Consider the following 21,155-nt stretch of genomic DNA (forward strand, 5'->3'; position numbering starts at 1 on the left):
TTATTTTGATTAATTAGTATGATTCAGCGCAATTAACATGGATATCAGTTAAAAAAATTCATAAAACTGAATGTATGACAGACCTTTTCAATATACAACTTTGAGGAACGTGTGCTTTATAAGACCCAAAATGAGGAATGTTACTCGCAATGAGGTACACTTGAGAGGTATGTTGCTTCCTTTTACCTCTCCTTTGCCAACTACCAGCTCTCGAAGCTCTTATGCAACTCCTTCCTGGCTATCTCTCGTGATAGCCGTTAGCATCCCTTGGGAGTTTGTTCACGGCAAGCAGCCATGGGGCAGGGCTGCATAGGTTAGTACTAAGCTAACTGGCCCTGTGGGATCTTTTAAGCCTAGCCAATTATTTCATGTGAGAATCAAACCCTGCACCTTGTATCTGTACCTGTACCTTACCCATTATGCCAACTTCCCACTGTAATAGGACCTGCCTATGATGCTAGCCCTATGATGCTAGCAGCTTAAGGAAAATCAGATATGGGAAAGGGTGCAGTTTGAATCTGAAATAACATGATCCTGTGTTGGTTACATAAAAGAAAGAAAGTTATATGGAAAGAATTGCAGACATCTGCCTAAGGAAAAGATGTAGAAGTCAAAGTACCAGGGTGATGAGCAACCCAAATTGTCACAATGAGCGCTGTCTCAATAAAACAGAGACTGTAAGGGTTTAATTTCTCCAAGTCTTTTAGGTTTCTAATACTATGATGGAAAAGGACCCCATTCCTAAGTCAAAGTATGACTAAAGTTCATGAAATTAATATTGTTTCAGTCTATGACGTTAGCCAAAAGTGCTCTTGGGAGCACCTGCAATGTGCCCAGAACTGACTCCTGCAATTCATACAGTTACATGTATTGGTAGCATATCTAAATACGACTGTAAATTCTTTTTTATAAGACGCATTGCCCCTACTACTATTGGAACTGTCTGGGTATCCTTCTGTACACGTTGCCCTCGTTTCTGCCTGCAAATCCTGGTATTTTATGACTTTGTGTCTCTCTGTACATAAGACAATCTAGCTAGTTTTCTGCTGCCAAGATTTCTGAAAACGCCCTAAGACAAAGATACCGTGTAAGATATTAGATGGAATACAGTTTACAAACTGTATGAAATACTCTGCTCTGGCTACAATTAGGGATACAGTAGTATTACATGTAATCGTGATAACAACAATATGATGTTAGGAAAACCAAACATCAATCAACACAACCTTTTAAGCCCTATTGATTGCTCAGATCTGGTTATCATAAAATGTGCAGTGACCACACACAAGCAAAACTAAATAAATGGAAAGAAACCGCACTTCAAGTCGATAGAAACGTGTTCATCGCGGGTTTGCCAAGTCTGAATAACACGTATTAGTGAAGCGCCGACATTTGGGTTTTCTGAAGAAGGACGTTTTTGTCGTGCGACAACCGACTGTAATGCTGACATGGCTGCAACTGTGAGGTGCGGGGAGAAATTGCCCTGCTTCCTCTGGTTTATGCTGCTGGTGTTTGTTTCATTTGCACTGTTGCCACCCCCAGTGTCAGCTCTTGTAGAAGGGCTTTACTGTGGTACCAGGATATGTTACGACGTTCTGGGTGTGAGTCGTGAAGCCACAAAATCTGAGATCGCACGGGCATACCGGCAACTCGCTCGGAAGCATCACCCCGACAAACACCGTGGCATCGGCTCTGAAGAAGCGCACGACACATTCCGGTTGTTAGCAACAGCATACGAGACTCTAAAAGTGAGTGAGCTGGGTATCCCTTTCTGTAGGATAAGGGGGCAGAGAGGGGGCGTTGTACTGCACAGCTTACTTACTGGTGTATGTAGATTTGTAAATCATCAAGATAGAGAAGTAAGAAGTCCGCAAATTATGGTTCATAAACCTTTATAGCATATCTCTCAATTGTCCATGATTTTGGTTTGCAGTTTTGCTGTGTCCCTCCTAAACTGTTGATTTTTGGGGAAATGACACTAACATCAGTTTTAGACTACTTTTGGTTCAGAAAACGCATTTCACATTCTTATTTTGTTACCATCTCTAGTTAGTAATACTAATATTTTAAACAGTGTCCTTTATCACTTCTTGATTTGTTCCTGATTCTGTATAAAAAATGGCTGTACAGTAATGTATTATGTTCATACCTCTCAAGTGTACCTCATTACGAGGAACGTACCTCATTTTGGGGTCTTAAAAAGTTCCATGTTCCTCGAAGTTCTCATTGAAAGACTGTCACACATTTAGTGTTAGGAATCTTTTAAGTGAAATCCATTGTAAATAGAAATGAATCATATTAATTCATTAAAAGATCTTCTTTTCATGTAAAACCAGCATATTTTAACCATCCTATGACCTTCCTAGTTGAAGTGGTTAGTAAGCTATTAGTATGCGTTCCACATTTTACCCATTTGTTCCACATTGAGGGCTAGTGTTCCTCATTTTGGACATGGAAGGTTGAGAGCTATGGTTATGTTGAAAAATGTAGAGCATTTAGTGGGTAAGGAGCTGTATTCAACAGGTGTGATTTTTACAGGATGGATGAATTAGATGTGTGTGATTGCATGTCAGTATCCTTGTAATCTTGGGTGTTTAAGGCACTTTGCAGTCTGCAGTGAAAATATGTGTAGTAGAATAAATGGTTGATGTAGATGAGCGTGTTGCAGATGACTTTGACATGTATTTTTAATCCTTGTGGCGCTGTTGAGGGCACCAGTTCTACTTTTAGTGGTGTGTGTATAGAATTGTACATAGTATTCTGCCATACAGAACGTGTATACGTGCATTGTGTTGTATTACCTATACATATGTACACATGCGCACAACTTTGTATGTAATTCTTTGTTGTAATTGTTTTTGGATAGAAATAAAACCTGCTTGTACTGTTTTTGCCCAATTACAGCAGACACACCCTTGTATTGGGAGTGAAATAGCCATGAATTTATCGAGCCAGTAAAGGTTAGGATTAGATGTCTGTTAAAAACGAAATTGCTTAAGCGTGGGGTTGGGGTTAGCATTGGCATAATGGTTAAGGTGTTTATCTCATAGACACAGGATTTGATTCTCCCCTTTGAAAGGGAAATTGCTTGGGCTTAAAATGGTCTGCAAGGGCAGCTAGCCTTCTATTACCCATGGAGCTGATAAAAACAGCCAGATGTGTGCAAAGGGCAGAGCTTGGAGAACAAAAACAATGAGGCCAATAAATCAGCAGTCATCTCCTGAAAACTAAGTAGTAGCCATGCAAAGTAACTGCAAACACCAGTCACTCTGTCCCAGGCTTTGCCCCCACCCTACCTGATGCCCAGTTAAGTGGATCAGAGTCCATTCATCATTTGGACTTGCACATTGCTGTGAGTGGCCAAAGACTGCTTGATTGAAGGATCCCAAGTTGTTGGAGCAAGTACCCCTTTAGTCAAATTTAGCCTTCAGTTTCTGTCCTTTAACTAACTGAGCAACATGGTTTTGACATCCTTATCTTAATGTCACTAACCCTTGCTGGGAAAGAAGGCAAAAACCTGAAAAACATTTAAAGGGAACAGGAAATTCTTCCTAATCCTTAATGTGGTAGTCCCTGTGAGTCAGCACCACCCTAACCTCCCTTAGTTGCATTCCTCCTTGCCTTTATGAGTGAAGGAGGCTAGGTTTCTTCTCAGTTCTTCCTGATTTCTTAATCTGGAAAGGCTACATCTTGCACTACCCTTCCCATTTTATATCCCTGCCAGTTTTACATGTTATTTCTCTCCAGGCAAATCCACTGGGCTTTGATTCTTTGAACTTCTTTTTCATCAGAATGAATATAAACACACTTGTATTTAGCAAATTACCGCAAACTTGCTTGTTCATAGGTTCATAGAGTAGTACTAGGATAACTGCCCTTGTGAGCCATTTTAAGCCTAGTTAATTATCCCTTGTGAGACTCAAACCCTGCACCTTGTGTTTGTAAGGCAAACACCTTAACCATTAGGCCACCCCTTCCCTTTCAGTTTATCGAAGGCTACATGAGACTTGGTTTCTATGTTACGTTTGTTAAATGAGTAAGCACACTGGTCAAGGGATCCTCTTCAAGTATAACCCAGTCCAAAAGGGCAATAGAAAAGAAACAGCATTAAACAACAGATCCAGCCGAGATCTTATAATGTACAATGATATGTCTGATTACAAGAGCAGTCAGTTTTACAAAAAGTTGATAATAGGGTTGCCACCTTTTCAAATGCCCAAAGTGGGACATTGTTGGTAGAAACGTCAGATTTTGCAGTGCAAAACATATCCACAGCCAATACAAAGGACAGAACTTCACTTTTTTCCCTAAATAAAAGCTTATTTTTGTAGCATTTTAGTTGCTTATTCTGTTTCTTATAACATTTAGGTGTTTCAGATACAGAATAACTGTTTTATGCAGCTGTTACATAAAATATAGGAAATGTATTTGTCCTAAAATCTCAGGACATTTGCCATTTTTACAATTTCTTTACAGGACACAACTTCCCAAAGAGGGACTGTCCCTTTCAAAGTGGGACAGGTGGTAACCCTAGTTGATAGTACAATGATAACTTAAATCAATAATGAAATTAAAATTGCCAAGTAAGAGATCAAAGAATATGAATGAGGAGAAGAGAGTATTGGAGTAAAGTGGATACAGGCATGTTTTTTTAAGTCTGCTAAGATTAGGTTATGATATATTATATGTCAATCATAGGCTAATTTGTCTAATAATTCATGATGTTAACCATTGTCAGCCAAAGTCACCAGATCTGTGCAAAGGGTAGAATTTGCAATGAAACTAACCGGACTTGTAAACTAATGTACTTGTTTTATTTTCATAAGATGTACATCAACTCCAGTTACTTGAATGAAAGGGTCTGTGAAAACAGTCTATGTCTGTGGTCTTTGGCCCTGGCCCCTGCCTTTCCAGTGTTCAGTAAAGTGCACAAGGGTCCATCTGTCAGTTGAGGTCCCAAGTAACCTGGGTGGCCTTAACCTACCTGATTGAAGGAGGGCAATTTATGTATGTCCATGCCCTCTAATCAGGACCCCCTATAGATGCCTTGTAGATTTAGCCCTCCAAATCTACCCTTCATCATAGGAGGGGTTACCTGTCCTCTCACCCTCCCAAGCATGTCTGGTAGGATTTCATTAAGCCCTACTAGTAAGTCTTGGGACAGACCTTGACATGCTCAACTCTGATAACTGCACCCCATAGGGTCTATAAAGCATTAACATCTGGGTGTGGAAATCCCACAATCTCAGTGACCAGTTTGTTCAGGGTCCTAACCCTTTCTATTGGTTTTATGTTTCTAGCTGCCCTCCATTTTTGCTTATGCATAATATCTTACCTAATCAGCTTAAGTTTGGGTTGCTGTTGGAAAGTTTGTACCAATGAATCCAGCTTTCTTTTTACCACAACAAAGGGCACGTTGTAGTACAGTAATGTCTGGGTTTTACAAGCTCCAAGCATGACACCTTATAGCTGCCTGCATTGCAAGTCTCTTATGCCAAATTATTGTACACAAACTTCATTCTGATTGAGTCCTAGGTTGCTACTCCTCAACTCGCAAAGCTTGCATTATGAATATAAGGGTGACCAGTAATCCAAATCTCCTGTAGCAGCCCTGACTTGGCATCTGTGTAAGTAACATTGACTAGAACAAATAAGACCTGACACATCTTTTATATGCCAGTGACATTCATCTTCCTAACTTTAATTTGTGTATGATGCTGCCCCATCTACAAAGGAATGAGCTGTCCGTTTCATGCTAAGGTTTTCTTTGAGACTGTTCTAAATGGGTAATGGTCCCCATCCACATGGTAAAAAAATGGTGCATCCTGAGCCTGCCTTATCCTTGTAAAAGCCCCAATCTATTTACTTATGGTGCCTGCTGGAGCCCATACCTTTGCTAAATTCCTCACCATTGCTGCTCCATTTCACTCCTGTCAGGAGAGCTACAGAAAGCGTTTGGATTCATATTAATGTCACTGGCTCATGGCATCCACAGGGGCTACACGTGCTTACTGTACTGTGCTACCAGAGATTCTATATACCCTACGAAAGGTCAATAAAATATGCTGTCCTGAATAACTGCATGTCATATTCAGTGCTACATACATTCCCCATAGAGTCATGTTAGTGCTTGAAGTTGCTAGGACAGATGAGTAAGTGCTTGACCCCACCTTTGCTGTATTCTTGCCTACCTTTGTAATATTTTATTACTGAAAATGTTTGAGCCATATCCTGTCACCCTTAGTGTAATATGGTTAGAAGACCCTGACCCCCCCCCCCACTTTGTAGACAAGCACGTCCACATGGTATCTGGTCTTCAGAGTGGATTTTACTGTGGAAAGTGTGCCCATGAGCCCACACCCTTTCCCCTCCACTCTGAAAGAGAAGTGAGCAGACTCGAGCCTTGTCATTCCTGTGGTCTCCATTTCTGCTCCAACAGGTACCTGAGCTGTTAGTTCAACTCGTGTCACTTTCTCTCTCAATGCCAGTAATGGAGCTGGCTATCTCTCATCAGCGTTAAAACCCAAGAGTGCTCACCGTCACTTTCAAATGGGCAATAAACAAATGGAGTGCAGTTTTGATATCCAACTTTGTCATGAATGCTACTTATTTTGCCTTTACCAGCTTCTGCACCTTGGCACCTCCATATTTTTCTTACGTTTTGATTACTGCCGTCAGGGCATCATTAACATGTATTCCCCCAGAAAGGATAGATGATTGCAACATTTTGTCACTTATTACAAAAGAGAGGCCATTAGATTCTTATCTGTAACTCCTTCACTACTTTTTCCTTCAAAATCTCAGGTTTTCCATGGCTTATTTTAACTCATTCCTTCCAGCAGATATCTGGAAGTTTGCACTGAAACTTCCAATGGGTAGAACCTAAGCTTTTTGATGGAATCAAATTGTGTCCTCAAATTCAAACAAATTTTCATATCTCTGGAACCATAAGTGTTTCTAAAGAAGTGTAAATGACTAACTCATCAGCACAAACTATTTAATAGTGATAGTATTCTTTAGGTTCTAGGTATTAAATCAGATTTTATGTCATAGTAAATACAGTAACTATTATGTTTAATGTATTGTGTAAAACACTTGCATATCTCAGCAACTACACACGTCACACACACTGCAACATTTTGTTCATCCAGCTGAGAGCTTTCATAGGAGGCTAAGCAGTTCTGTCTGTGCTACTTGGTTGTCAAGATATTAAAAAAAAAATGAAATGTTTGACTAATAAATACATGAACAACAGTTAATGTCTTTTTAACCTCACTAGCAAGAGGTGAAATATCAATACAGTTGTTTGCCATTGTGTAAGCTTTAAGAAGAAATCTTTTAATGCTTTGTATATAGCATGGTTTTGGAATTATTAAAGCGGGTTTGAAGAAGCAATATTTGACAACTACAATCATCGGTAGGATATAACTGCAGAAACACTTGGAGGTGTCACTTGGCTGTAATGAGTTAAGTTACCTGTTTGCTATCACTTCCATAAAAGCTAACGAGTGTTCCTGTTGCTTGTTTATCTGGATATTTTTTGTGCCATGGGACCTTTTTTTCTACTTTAGACTGCAGTGTGCTATCCCTTCCTTGCTTTAAAGCTGTTGGCAAAGTTGTGAAGTCAACCATATGTGTTGAAACCAGGATTTCTTGCCAAAGCTTCATTGTCCATTATTAATCTTAAAGTAGCAATGGTTAACTCCCCTTTTGAAATCCTTCCTTGCCCACTTGTCACCTTTCTGTACCCTGACTCTTACTTTATGAGGAAGCCACAGTCTGCATGCTGTGTCCCACAAAGAAAACATATCTAATTTTTTTTTTGATATTTTAAGTTGAATATCTAGTTTCTCCCATGGTATCAGTAGTTGAATTTCCTTACAGTGCCTTGATTTCACCAGCATATTTGAACCATTCTGAACCCAGTCAGTTAGACCAAATCTTCACAATTCAGTACTGTTACGCCCATGTTCCTTCTCCTGTAGTCTGGTTATGCTTTGCCATATTGCTAAGTTTTCTAGCCAGTTCTCTCACGTGCATCTGTTAAAGGGCTTTCTCCATTGTTCTACTGCCTTATCTAGACTATTTTTATTATTATTGTTATGATCCTCTTTTTAGGCTTGTTAGGTAGCAAATTTCTTCATACTACCTTACTTATTGGGTGCTTGCCCTGGTATGACTGAGTCATCCCAAAATCTTTTGAGCATCTTCTTTGTCAGTTTCCTGTCCCCATTTGCAATTCTGAAGGTATTGGTGCTGATGCTTAAGCTCAAGGAATTGAGTCCAACCTTGTTGGACAATCCTTCTGGAACCATTCTCTCAATTTTCTGCTTAAGATCGCCTTAAACTGGCGTTTCAGATCTGTCTCTTCTTATCCTTTGAACACAAATGTCCTGCTGCTGCAGACCAACAGTTAGCATCTTCAGCACTAAATGAAATAGTCAAATTATCATATTGTGGCGTGTGTGTCCACCTCTTGGGCATGGCTACTGTTCTGTCCTTTTAAGCCCTATGCTGCATCAAACGAACTCAATAGAGTGAACACCCGCTTAATAAACGGAAGGTAAACCGAGATGATTAAACTCAACTACATACCCATGACCGGGTCATCTGAAAATTAGTAATCATTTCTCATTAATAAGATAAAGCCATGCAATACAAAGGTGTAGAAGCCATGCAATACAAAGGTGTAGACCACCCTTCTAAGGGTGCCAGTGCTCCTGCTTAGGAGCTATTTTACTTTACACTTTGTATGAATAATGTATCCTCATGGCATTGTAGTGCATTTCCACTGTTTTTTCTCTAACTACTATGAAGTAGCCTGTAAGTGCTGTGAATTTCTGTTTTTGTGAAATGTTTTCACCTTGTCAACATTTAATCAGTGCACTACCTCGGTAAACAAGTATTTTTTTTTGTATGTACAGCTAGTCACATGTCTTCCTGTATTTGACATAGTGACTGTTTGATATGTGAGAAATATGCTGATATACTATATGTGCACTGTATACCATATTAAGAATTTGTATATCTGTTAAGTATGGTAATGCTTCAAACAGATGGCTTGAGGACTGTGATCTCATCTGAGGAATGCAGTTAAATGACGGGATAAAATCCATGTTTGCCTCTCCTAAATGAGGGAGTTTTTGTGATTGGAGTGGTGGCTCTAGGTGGGGCTTGAACAAAGGAAGCAGTGAAGCTGTGGAATATAGAGAGAGTTGTTCTGTGGATGTACTTTGGGAGCAACAGGACCAGCTACATATTGATGGATTTATGTCAGTTTTTTTTTTAATTTGCTGAAAAACTGTTCTATTCCAATTTGAGAAGACTTTTAAAACCGAACTGAAATGTAAGTTTTAAATTGAGAACGGAGTGACTTAAAACTGTATTATTTTTAAGTGTATTTATTTTTTTCTAGGATGTACATTTTAATTTTGCCATTTCTCTGTAAATAAACTACGCTTAAAACATAAGAAAATGTCTGCAGTGTGTTACACTTACTGCACTAGATGCTGCAGATAAACATTTTTTTCTAAATACATCAAATCATGCTGTTTTTCCATGTTGCATGTGCAAAAATATTTTTGAGTTGTTTTTCCTTTCTGAATGGTTCTCATTCTTGAGTGAACTGTAATAGTTGGTCAGTAGTGGAGAAACTCACACTGTGGTGCAGAGTAACACAGAGTTGGGCCAATGTAATAGCTGTTCAGGAGAGTAGGTAGGCTCATTTTCTCCAGGAACAGATAAGTTTGCTAGTCTCTTTACTGGCCTCCTCGCCGTTTAATAGAGTAAGGATGACTACATCAAGGCGTGCTTTGTTGCCTTTGAAAGATGTGCTGTCCAGTCAGATTGAGGTAAAAAAAATTCTTTGCAGCTTACAGGGGAAGTACTCTGAGTTTATATGAACATGGAAGGCACTAGTTATACAGACTTTCAAAATTTAAAAACTGGTAGGTAGCTTTGCCATATCTTCTGAAACACATGGGATGGACTTAGTAACTGGATATTTAATTCACGTAAATTAGAGCACAAATGTCCGATTTAAAGGATGTTTTAAAAATGAGGGTAAAATCAGAAATAGACAGTGGAAAAATGGTAGACATTGATAGCACTGATATAATCAAAAGGATCTCGGAATATTTACATATAGGCTTTTCAGACTAACATTGAGTACTGATGACCTTTTAGTTAGCCGAGCCACTTTATTTATTTGACATTTGTTGACTTGGACAGAGCCCCTTTACAGCAGAGGCCCGGGGAGAAAAGCTCCAGTATACAATAGAATAATACAAAAATTCTGCTATTTACACAATACTCGAAGAATGCAAAAATAGTAGAACACAAATTTTGCTAAATACACAGAGTAGTGATTAATTGCATATAAACTGGGAGACAAGTGAGAGTTTTAACACAGATACAGTTGGATGGCAGCTTTAAAGTTGTAATAGAGTTAGAGCAGATGGAGAGTAGTTGAGGGTGATGTAAGTAGGATAAGCAGGGGGGGCAGTGGGATTTGGTTGGCAGTTTGCAGAGTTAGTGAAGAGGGGTGATGAGTTGATAGGATGTGTGGATTAGCAATTGTGAGGGTTCTAATATGAAATAGGTGGCCTGCGAGGAGTTGGGAAAGGTTTTATACATACTGACAAGGTAGGTAGGAGAGAGCAGGCCTTGAGGTAAAAGGTAAGGGGTGGCAGGAAGGTGTGTGGGGAAGAGGGGGGTTGACAGGTGATAGGGAGGGAGGATGGGATGGATAGTAGGCTGATTGAAGGGAAGGTGAGAGAGGTGTGAAGAGACCAAGATGTGTACTAGGTTAAAGGGGGGAGGTTGCAGAGGCAAGTAGTGAGGTGGGTAAGGTAGTGTTAGAGAGATTTTGAAAGTATGGGTCTGGGGTAGGCTTAGAGTCAAGGGAAGCTTGTTCCAGAGGATGGCTGGGGAGTAGCTGCATAAGTTCTGTTCTGCACATTTGTTAGGTTTGTAAATTTTGTAGCAGATGTTGATCTGAGCTCCTTAATGATCGAAAGGGAGTGTAGAGGGAGACTAGTGAAGAAAGACTAGGACAGGAGGATGGTTTGTTGGGAATGGAGTGGATAATGAGAAGTTGGGTAAATTTGAGTTGGTTTGGAAACTCAAGCCAGTGTAGTGACTTGAGGGCCAGACAGTGGTGGGATTTGGGTGGTGAGTTTGCAGCAAATCTAGCCACTTTGTTGCAGGTAGATTAAAGTTTGGAGAGAAGTGAAGACTGAAGGTAAGTATAGAGTTGTGCGCTATAGAAGATGTTGGGGATGATATCGGCATTGCCTAGGGTTATTCTAGTTTCAGGAATGAGGAATTTTTTTATTTCTATAAAGAAGACCAAGCTTTTGATGGGTTTTCTTTATACAGTGATGAATGTGAAGGTCAAATTTCAGTTGGTTGTCTGATTACTCTGAGGAGCTTGATATGGGTTTCTGGAGCTATTATAGTTTTGTTGAGTGAAGAGGTGGTGAAGGAGGATTTGGGAGAGAGAGGTGGGATTTTGGGAGAAAGAATAGCAGTTTTTTTTTTTTTTTGTAGTTCAGTATGAAAAGGTGGTGGTAGCCAAGTTTTGGTGTGGTTAAAAGATGTTTGTGTGAGGGTTTGTAGTTCATTTGGATTATCCGTTATAGATATAGTGGTAGAGTCGTCCACGTACTGTATGAGGGATGACTGGGGACAGGAGTTGTGGAGTTCATTGGTAAAGATGTTAAAAAGGAGGGGTCCAAGGATGGAGCCCTGTGGGACATCTGTGTTAATAGGGAGAAAAGGAGAGAGAGCAGAGAGCCATTTCACAGATAGGTGCCAGTCTGAGAGGTAGCTGCTAAACCAAGAAATAGTTGTTGGGGAAAGGTTAAATTGAGAAAGTTTCATAGGTTCATAGATTAGTACTAGGCTAATTGCCCTTGCGAGCCATTTTAAGCCTAGCCAATTATCCCTTGTGAGACTCAAACCCTGCACCATGTGTTTGTAAGGCAAACAACTTAACCATTAGGCCACCCTCCTAACCCTTTGAGAGAAGGATTGGATGAGAGACTGTGTCAAAGGCTTTGGACATATCTAAGAATAGACAAGAAATTAGTTTGTTGTCTCTGGCGTGAGAGATGGTATTGGTGAATGAGAGGAGAGCAGTGGAGGTGCTGTGGTGTGGACGAAAGCAATGTTGAGTAGGGGTGATCAGGTTGTGTTGTAGGAGGTGGGCCATGATTTGTTTGTGTACACAGTGTTCTCGGACTTTGGAGAGGAGAGAAAGTATAGCAATTGGTCGGACGTTTGAGAGTTCTAAGGAATTGCCACCTTTGTATATAGGAATTGTATAAATTTTTTTCCAAAGAGTTGGAGCAGTTGATTCTGTGATATAACAGTTAATTAGGATGGAAACTGGGTATGCTATGGATGGTGCAGCATGTTTTAGGATGAGAGATGGTAGGTTGTCTGATGATGAAGAGCAGGGTTTGAGCTTGAGGAGTTTTTTAATGTAGCTAGTAGGGACTGTTCTTAGGGAGAGGAGGAAGTTATCCTGAGGGTGGTGGTGTAGTGTGCAGGGGGTGGGGTAGGGGATAATTTTTCATTAGTTGACTTTTATTGTGTTGATAAAATAGGAGTTAATGGAGGAGGCAGTTTCGAGGGGTGAGTTATTGTTGCAAGGGTTGGGTGTTGATGGATTACCTGGGTGGAGAATTTGATTGATAGTGCTCCAGGATTGTTTAGGGTTACTGGATTGTGAGGACTGAGGCTGGTGATAGAAATTCTTTTTATCTTGATTAATTTGTTTTTTGGTGAGATTTCAGAGTTTCCTGTAGGTTTGGAAATGGCATGGAGACTTAGTTTTGGACCAGAGTTTCCATGCAGAGTCTCTTTTTTACATGAGAGTAGGAGTTGTGTGTGTTGGCCAGGGGGAGTTGTGGGATTTGACTCTGACAGTATGCGGAGGGGCAAGGGAGTTGAGTATGTTGAGAAAAATGGAGTTAAATAATGAGATAGCATCATCAAGGGGTAATGTAAATAGGGAGGTTGTTTATTTGAGAGAGGGTGCGATTGAATGTCTGAGTTAAAAGTGGATAATTTTTCAGGATTTTTTGTATTTGTGGGGTTTGGGGATGTGGGGGGAGATTCAGAGGGTTTGTATGGGGCAGTGATCACTGATGGGAGTCAGGTAGTGTTTCAGTGTGAGGGTAGAGGTTGGGATTGGTAATGAGGATCCAGTCAATGATAGAACTAGAGTTGGTGGATTTGGTAAGGAATGTGGGAGAGATGAGCTGGGTGAAACCATATACGTTTATGCTGGTGGAAGGCGAGTTACTGGTAAGGGTAAGTTAATTGATATTAACATCACCCAGTATAATGGTTTCATTGGGGATGTGGTCAGATAACCAGTTTAGAATCTGCTCTAGTATGGGTATATTCTCACCATGAGGTATGTAGATGGCAGCAACTGTTATGGTCTTGTGAGGACTGGGTTTAAAGTTGGCTATTAAAAGCTCAGCAGGGAAGAAGGAGGGAGGTGGATTGGGTGGGGGGGTTAGGGTTAGGTGGTTGGAATACAGAACAGCAACACCACCTCCTTTCTTATGGGTTCTGTCTAGGTGGAGAATGTTGTATCCTAGAGGGAGAAATTCTTTGTCCGAGTTGTGTGGTTTAAGCCAGGTCCCTGAGGGAGTGACTATGTTGGGAGAGTACTGAGTTATCAATGAGTGAAATTCTGAAATTTTGTTAAGGATACTGTGGATGTTGATGAAAAAGAAAGAGAGATGCTTAGGAGGATACTTGCCAGTGTTTGGGAGAGCTTGTGTGGTAGTGAAAGCAGTATGCTTAGCTTGTGGGCCTGGGTTGGGGTGAATGTCACCAGAGAGTAGGAGGGTGTTGAATGAATGAGAGAGATGGGATGTAAATGTCAAATGTTTTCTCTGCATCAGGACACACTAACAACAGTGGTGTTTTCTTATATTCCGCTTCCCTCTGGATCATCTGTGTTCTTTTACTGTTCTCGAATGTTTGCCTCCCCTCCACAAAACCACGTTGATCCATAGCTATCAATTTGCCATTATAGACATAACAAACCATGATTATAAAGTGTTTATTGAAATCAGCCCGTATGAAGATGGAGCTTTGCTCTCTTTAGTTATTAAAACTACCACCACTTTCTTCCATGATGTTGGTGGTACTTCTCTTAAAATACTGCTAAACAAAACCTTCCAGATCTTGCAGTTTTTTCCCCTCCTAGCTTTCGAACTTCTACAGGAATGCCATCCATTCCTAGGACTTTCCTGTGGATTGGTTATACATCACCATTTTTATCTCCTCTCCTTCTGTCCTGTAAGTAATTGAGCCTCATCTGCCTCTAACTTTGACATATTTATTCTTCAATAAACATTTCCATTTGTACCTTTTCTTGATTTCCATATTTCTCTTCTTTATACAGACTTTCATAGAATTTCTGAAATATTTCTAATACTCCTACAGGCTCTCTTATTATCTTCCTTGTTATAGGCTCCTTAAGCTTGGCGACAACCCTTTCTACTTTCTGTTGCCTGAGTCATCGTGCTAAAAGTTTTTATTCTGTAGAGTTATCAAAAAACAGTTGCTTAACAGCAATGTTTCTAAACTCATGCATATTATTAAGGTAATCCGTTATTTTCTGTTTAACATTGCTCCTCTCTTGTTCTGTGAGATTCCCCTTATTTTGACTACCTGTTAAAAAAAGCCTTATAATAATCATTCATTTTCATTTATTTGCTTTCTCTTAAAACTTGTTACTAGGTTCCCCTATGCAAGAATGAGGAAACCCATGCCAACATTGTAATGGCTTGGTGGGAAGATAAAGCAATTGTTTAGCGATAAGTTGTTCTATCGAAAATTTGTTGACTATCTCTCTTTATATGGGAGGGATTTAAAAGTGAGTTGGGGGAATTATTTGATTAACAATTTCCTCCCTTTTTTGAAATTTACTATAAGTAGTTCATAGAATAAAGTTTCTAGATGTTGACATTGTCTGGAATAAGGATGGTAGCATTATTACAGGAATATATAGGAAATCCTGTTGTACAACCACTTCTCTCCACAGGAGAAGTATGCATCGTAAACAAGTGTTTCAAAATATTGTAAGGGTTAAGGAATGGAAACCTCTAGACTTTGTGAAGGACTGTAATTTCAGTAACGAAATTGTGTTGAAAGATTTCAAAGAGAGGGGTTGTAGTGATAATGATGTAAATACCTATTTAAGTTATTGCATTAAGGGAGCATAGAGCTAAACCTTATTTTTCTGAAAGAGTGGATGATGCAATTAGAGACAGCAGCAATAGTGTCAATAATGTAGTAGAGATATTGCTGCATTTTAGTAGCGACTGTAATGATGTTATTGATATCAAGAAACATTGGTCGCTTTTGATCCTTGACTCTGCTGTTAGGCATTTAGTAGGTGATTCCCCCAGGTTTGTTTTTAAAAATAGAAAGACCATTCATAGGATGTGTTATATTATCCGAAAGCAGCGAACACAAATAGACCACGGTTATATATTGGGTACGAGACCATGTTCTTCTTGTAATTATTGTTCTTTTATTAGTTTGGAATCCAAGTTTTTACACCATAATCCAGGATGTATGTTTTATTTTAAAGTTACTGCTAGTTGTGATCCCAGTCGTGTGGTTTATCTGGCAGTCTGTCAGCTCTGTAGAGCTTTATATTTCAGTAAGGCAGAGCATTAAGGCAATGTATAAAAGAGCATGTTTACAGCATTAAAATTCTCTCCTGTAATAATGCATTAGCAAAACATGAGAGAGACATGGGTAAGGATCACTCTCTTTTAAGTTTATGGTAGTTGACATCATTAACGAAAGTGATCGGAAAGGTGACATAACCGTTACAGAATCTGTAGAAGCTAAATGGATTACAAGAATGTGTGCAGACAGGGGTAAGGCTTAAATGATAGTTTCATTGGAACCTTTTCTGAAACTGAGGTATACATCTATGTTTGGTTCTTCACTTACACATTGTTTTAAATATAAATATGCTTTATATTCATTCATTTTCTTAAAGGTATTTTTTGATTGGTTGTATTATATTTTGCATGAATTTGATTGGGTGACTAGTGTTTATAAAGCATATTACATTGTTACCCAGTTATGGTCTGATGAAGCAACATGAAAATTGCAGAAGCACTCACCAAATTTATTAAAAGCTTTTATTTTATTTTAACAGCTCGTTCATGACTATTATTTTCATTTAAAGGCTGGACCGTGCATTGGTTTTACTTTTGGTGTGGATGAAACTTTTTGAATTTTTGGGTAGACCATTTGCTCCAGGAGTATCACAGTTTTGTGTGAGTTCGCTGATTCTTGACATTCATTTTTCTTTTGCCACGCTCTTTTAACCAGACTTTTGTTTTTTTTTTTTTTTTTTTTTTTTTTGTGTTTTTTTTTTTTATGTAGTAGTGCCCACATTTTCTAAAACTGAAAAAGAGAAGGGAGGAAAAAAAATAGGAGCACCTGCTTACATTAGTATCCCCATTATACCTAAAAACAACTGAGAAAACATGATAGCATGCAAAGAAAGTCATGCACTGTAAAAAGAAGACAATTAAGAAAAAAAATACTTGCAGTTTACTTTCTCCCTCTACCTACCACTCCTAAGTATTTTTCTGATCATTACTGACATGAAGTAGTTGTCATGTTTCACAAATATAATTATTGCTTTGTAATCCCAGATTTGTCAATTTCCAAGTTACTGGTTTTATTCCTGTTCATCTCCCTCTCCCAAATTCTGTGTCTGCTTCATTTCCAACATACTCTTGAATCTTCTAGCTGACTCTTTTTTTTCCTTCTCACAAGCATTTTCTGTTAAGCATTGGAAAAGGTTTCACTGACACAGTCTCTCTGTGGTCTTTATTACCAGAAGAAAAAGAAGCAGAATCTCCTCCCGTTTCAAAGTTCACTTTTTGTAGAACAAACTTTTGTATTTCCTCCTTAGCATGTACTTCATCAAAAAATGATTTTATTCCTCCAGGAAAGAATATTTTGAAGACAGTGGAGTACAGCAGTTTGACACTCACACCTTCTCAGCATTCCTTGAATAGTGGAATACGTTTATTCCTCTTCTGCTTGTTGTACAATGCATAATCAGTCTCCACAAACACTCTGCTGTCTCCCACTTTGTGTTTTGTCTTTCTGAACAGTTTTGTCAGAATCAATTCCTCCTGCTGGTAAGATTGCATCTTTACTATTAAAGGTTTAGGTTGCTTTCTCGTAGCCAGGTTTGGAGCATACGCATGATATGCCCTTTCAACTAAACTGCTTTACAGTCCTGTTGCTTCTTTGTGCTTTCATAAAATGAATACAGCAGAAAATCTCAGGTTTTCCCTACGTGTTCTGTTCTCTCCAATTCTCTTTTTGAAACCTCTCTTCTTGAGCAGTCTTGAATTCAGCCAGCCTTTTCTTCATGTCGACCTCTGATTTCTGCAGTTTTATCACCTCATCTGAATATCTGTTTAAAGTTTCTTCCATGTTTTCAGCATTTTGTTTGAGTTGATATATTCCACCAGTGATCAGGTCTGTGGGCAGTTGTCTTATAGTTTCCTCTAGGTACTGGAAGTCAGTCTGGAGCTTGCACTGCATTTTGCTGAACAGCTGCAGTACTCTTCCCAATCATTTTTTTCCACACTTTTGTAGCTAAATTTCTTTTAAGCCCTCGGTATTTTGTTTTTCCTGGCACCCAGGCAGTGCACTTACTAGGCAGTTACTGAAATGTTTTTATTTATTTTACATTTGTTAACCTGGAAAGTCCGACTGGACACACATCTATTTTCAGCGGAGGCAAGAGGAGAAAAGCTCCAAGAACATTACATACAGGGAAATTTTACATACATAAACAGCAATTTTACATAAACAGAAATTTACCCAGAAATATAAATCCAATGCCTTTCTCTGCTAATTTTCTGTTCTCACACTGGGAGAGCTTTGATTAAGCTGTAAAACTAGTGCAACCATCTTGGATTAAGCTGTAAAACTAGTGCAACCATCTTGGACATTTTTCTCTTTGATTTGTATTATTGATTCTAAAGCTATGCTTAAAGGCAATGAGGTGCTGAGCAAGATTATTGGGCCTACCTTTCATTTGATAGATATGCATATCATAAATCTGATTGATTATTTATATAACTCAGAATCTCCAAATTGAAAGGGGTGTTTTGTAAGCCGTGAAGATTTTTGGCAAGTAGTTCATACATTGTTAGTACATCCAGTAAGATTATAGGTGTACAAGAGATATTATGTTTTACTTGCATACTACATCGTGATGAGAAGCCATAAAGTATCAGTTCTTTTATATAGGCAGGTTCTCAAAAACTTTATTCCTACAATGCTCATAACTTGTATAGAAAATAAAAATTATTCAGACACAGAGTGATCAGCTTTTCCGAAGCTTAGATTTCATATATTGGAAAGGGTCCATGCATGTAAGAGACAAGATTGTAGTGCATTTTTGTGAATGTGTGTTATGCTGTCAGATCAAGTTTGATGCATGTAGGTTTCTTGAGTAAGTTCCACAGTCATTAAATGTATTTTTAAATATTTCCATTTAATAAACATAATTTTCTCTCTAAATAGCTGTATAATTTGTTATCCTTTGGCACACTGGATTTTGATCGTGTTTGACTGTATTTATTGTGCTTTACTTGCAGAAATATAGACATATTCAATTGTGCTTTTAAATAATGTTTAATTCTTCTAGTTAAATGGTTCAACATTCCTGTTTTTGTTGTCTGAAGTTTGTGAAGTGTTTTTCAGTGTTTGCTGTTATGTGACCTCTCTCCAATGTGGAATGTTTGTCTAAGGTGGCTGCTGACTGAGTTCCATGTTGATAAATCTCTCCCACTGTGAGAGAACTGAGAAACTATTTAAAAAGACAATAAATTCATTTGTCTGGGTCAAATCCAGTTACCGGCTAACTACTCTTGTCTGGATTCTAACAAAGAAGACATTTTGGTGGAAAAAAGATGGCAAAATTCTACCAGAAAAGAAGTGGGGGGATCTAGGTTTGAAGAACTTGCAACTGTTTAAGGAAAAGCAGTTCAAAAGTTCAACTTGGTACAGTATATGACTTCCAGTAATTTAGAGAAAAAAGTAAATGAAATGCACTTGAGATGTGAGGAACTGGAGAAATACATAATGTCAGATGAAGAATGTCTGAAAAATAGGAGAATCTTTAAGTAGCTATTCAGGTGACTTGATAAAAACTGCAGAAATCAGAGATTGAAATGACGGAATGAGTGACTGAGCATGAGGCTTCTCAGGAATAGCTGTTTAAAAATAGAGTTGAGAGAGCATGCAAATAAAACCAGAGATTGTTGCTTTACCGGAGAGAAACCGGAGGGAATAGGCTGAATTAATTTTATTTAAGTACTAATAAGAAATTGAGTGGTATTCCACAGTAAGGTTTATTGAGAGAGCTCATTTTGTGTATGCTCCAGGTCTGTCTATCAGAAAGCAGCTGAGGCATGCATTAATGAAGATGCAGTGATAACCAGTGCAAAGAGCTGCTCCCAACAAAACAGTGGTAGAGGCAAAATTATTAAAAATTGTAGATGCTAGAATGTTTGTGGAAAATGTTTATCGTCTATACACCAGGCAGAAGAGAAGCAGCTTTATCCTGGTAGTCTAGGGACATTGAGAGGCAGATGTTGAGATTCCAGCTGCTGTATTCAGCTGTCTTCAGAATTTTATTATTTTTTCTGGAGGATGAAGTATGTAGTTTAGCCAGCAAAGAGTGAGCCAAGGTTCTACTTCACAATTGTCTGATAGTAAGAATGCCCATAGAGAGACTTTGCCAGTGAAACCTTTTCCATTATTCCAAAGGAAAATGCTTGAGTGATAGAGAAAAAGCCCAAGAGCTGTTTAGAAGAATTGTGAGCACCTTGGCTTGAACCAGAGATCAGTGTTGAGAGCAAGATGATTGGCGCTGTTAAATTAGTGAATAAGTAGGAGAACTGTAAAGTGTCATTCCCACTAGATGTAGTTTAAACACATGAACTGTAGTTCTGCAAGAAGTGGGTAAAAAGAGGTTTGTTGACTGTTAAACTGTTGAGAGAACTATAAAATCAAAAAAACCTACTTTGCCATTAATGTTTTAAAAGGACATTGAAGTGGAGAAGTAACTGTAAGCAAAACAAATTTTGCTCTACATGTTTTCTGATGTAAATGCATTGTGAAGCAGTCTTGTATAGTGTGCATTCAGAGGAATTTTAAATGTGTGGTGTGGAAGTTTGATGACTGCTTTATATGCTAACAGTACAACTACAAAGCAATTTCATATTTTAATAATGTATCCAAATGTTGCTATTTCCAGTCTTTGTCTTGTTAAAACAATGTTGTGATCTCATGCTGCTGGGGGACAATATATATGCACAAATAAAAGATAATGATTTCCTTTGTTTTATAGAGGTGGATGTCTAGATTAATGTTGGTCTGTAATGTTGACGGGTATTTTAGGCAAACAACTTGACTTGGAAAAACAAGAGAAATGATGAATACAAAGTTCTTTCTTGCACCTGCAAAGTAACTATCCTTTTTCCCCATTAGCAGTGGGTTTTAACTGAACACAAACAGCCCACAGGTAGAGGTAATTAATCAAAATAATTATTTAATGGTGTGTTGTGAGTGAAATCTACAATGTACAGTCTGATATGAATATGGATGAGCAGTTATGTGAAAATTAAAGTAAGAAATGAAGTTTGAAACTTTGGGAAGTAGTCATTCAGTTAGTTGTCTCCCAGCATCCATATTACTTTGCATTACATATAACTGTTTACAATTTATGTATTTAGTGGTAGCCAGTTTACTTTTTTTTTTTTTTTTTTTTTTTTTTTTTGAGGCTAAAAGTTAATATCTGCTAAAAGCATGCAAGCTGTTTTTCACATCTGGAAAAGGAATAGAAAGAACATAACAGTCTAGGAAACACTGTTTCTAACATTTGTAGCTCCCTCCCAGAGGGATAGGTTTCCTTTTTGGAAACGACATGTACACTTGCAAAATTGTATAGGAAAGAACTTGTAAAAAATCTTTCAAAGCACGATTTTTTTGCAGTTTGGGAAACTTGTTTTACTTAATGATTTATGAAAACTGACGAAGGTAGGGAAATTTTGGGAAAGTAGCAT

General features: G+C 38.5%; 1 protein-coding gene across 1 annotated transcript in view; it reads left to right on the forward strand.

Moving 5' to 3' along the window:
- The first annotated feature begins 1,412 nt into the window (after window positions 1–1,412).
- Window positions 1,413–21,155, forward strand: part of DNAJC25 (DnaJ heat shock protein family (Hsp40) member C25) — a 303,109-nt gene continuing 283,366 nt past the window's right edge. The window contains exon 1 of the mRNA XM_044061076.1: window positions 1,413–1,748. Coding sequence (XP_043917011.1) covers window positions 1,449–1,748 — 300 coding nt within the window. The 5' untranslated portion in view covers window positions 1,413–1,448. The remainder of the gene's footprint in view (window positions 1,749–21,155) is intronic.

This window comes from Protopterus annectens, chromosome 2.part0 (assembly GCF_019279795.1).
Source record: "Protopterus annectens isolate FY-2018-M chromosome 2.part0, PAN1.0, whole genome shotgun sequence".
Taxonomy (NCBI): Eukaryota; Metazoa; Chordata; order Ceratodontiformes; family Protopteridae; genus Protopterus; species Protopterus annectens.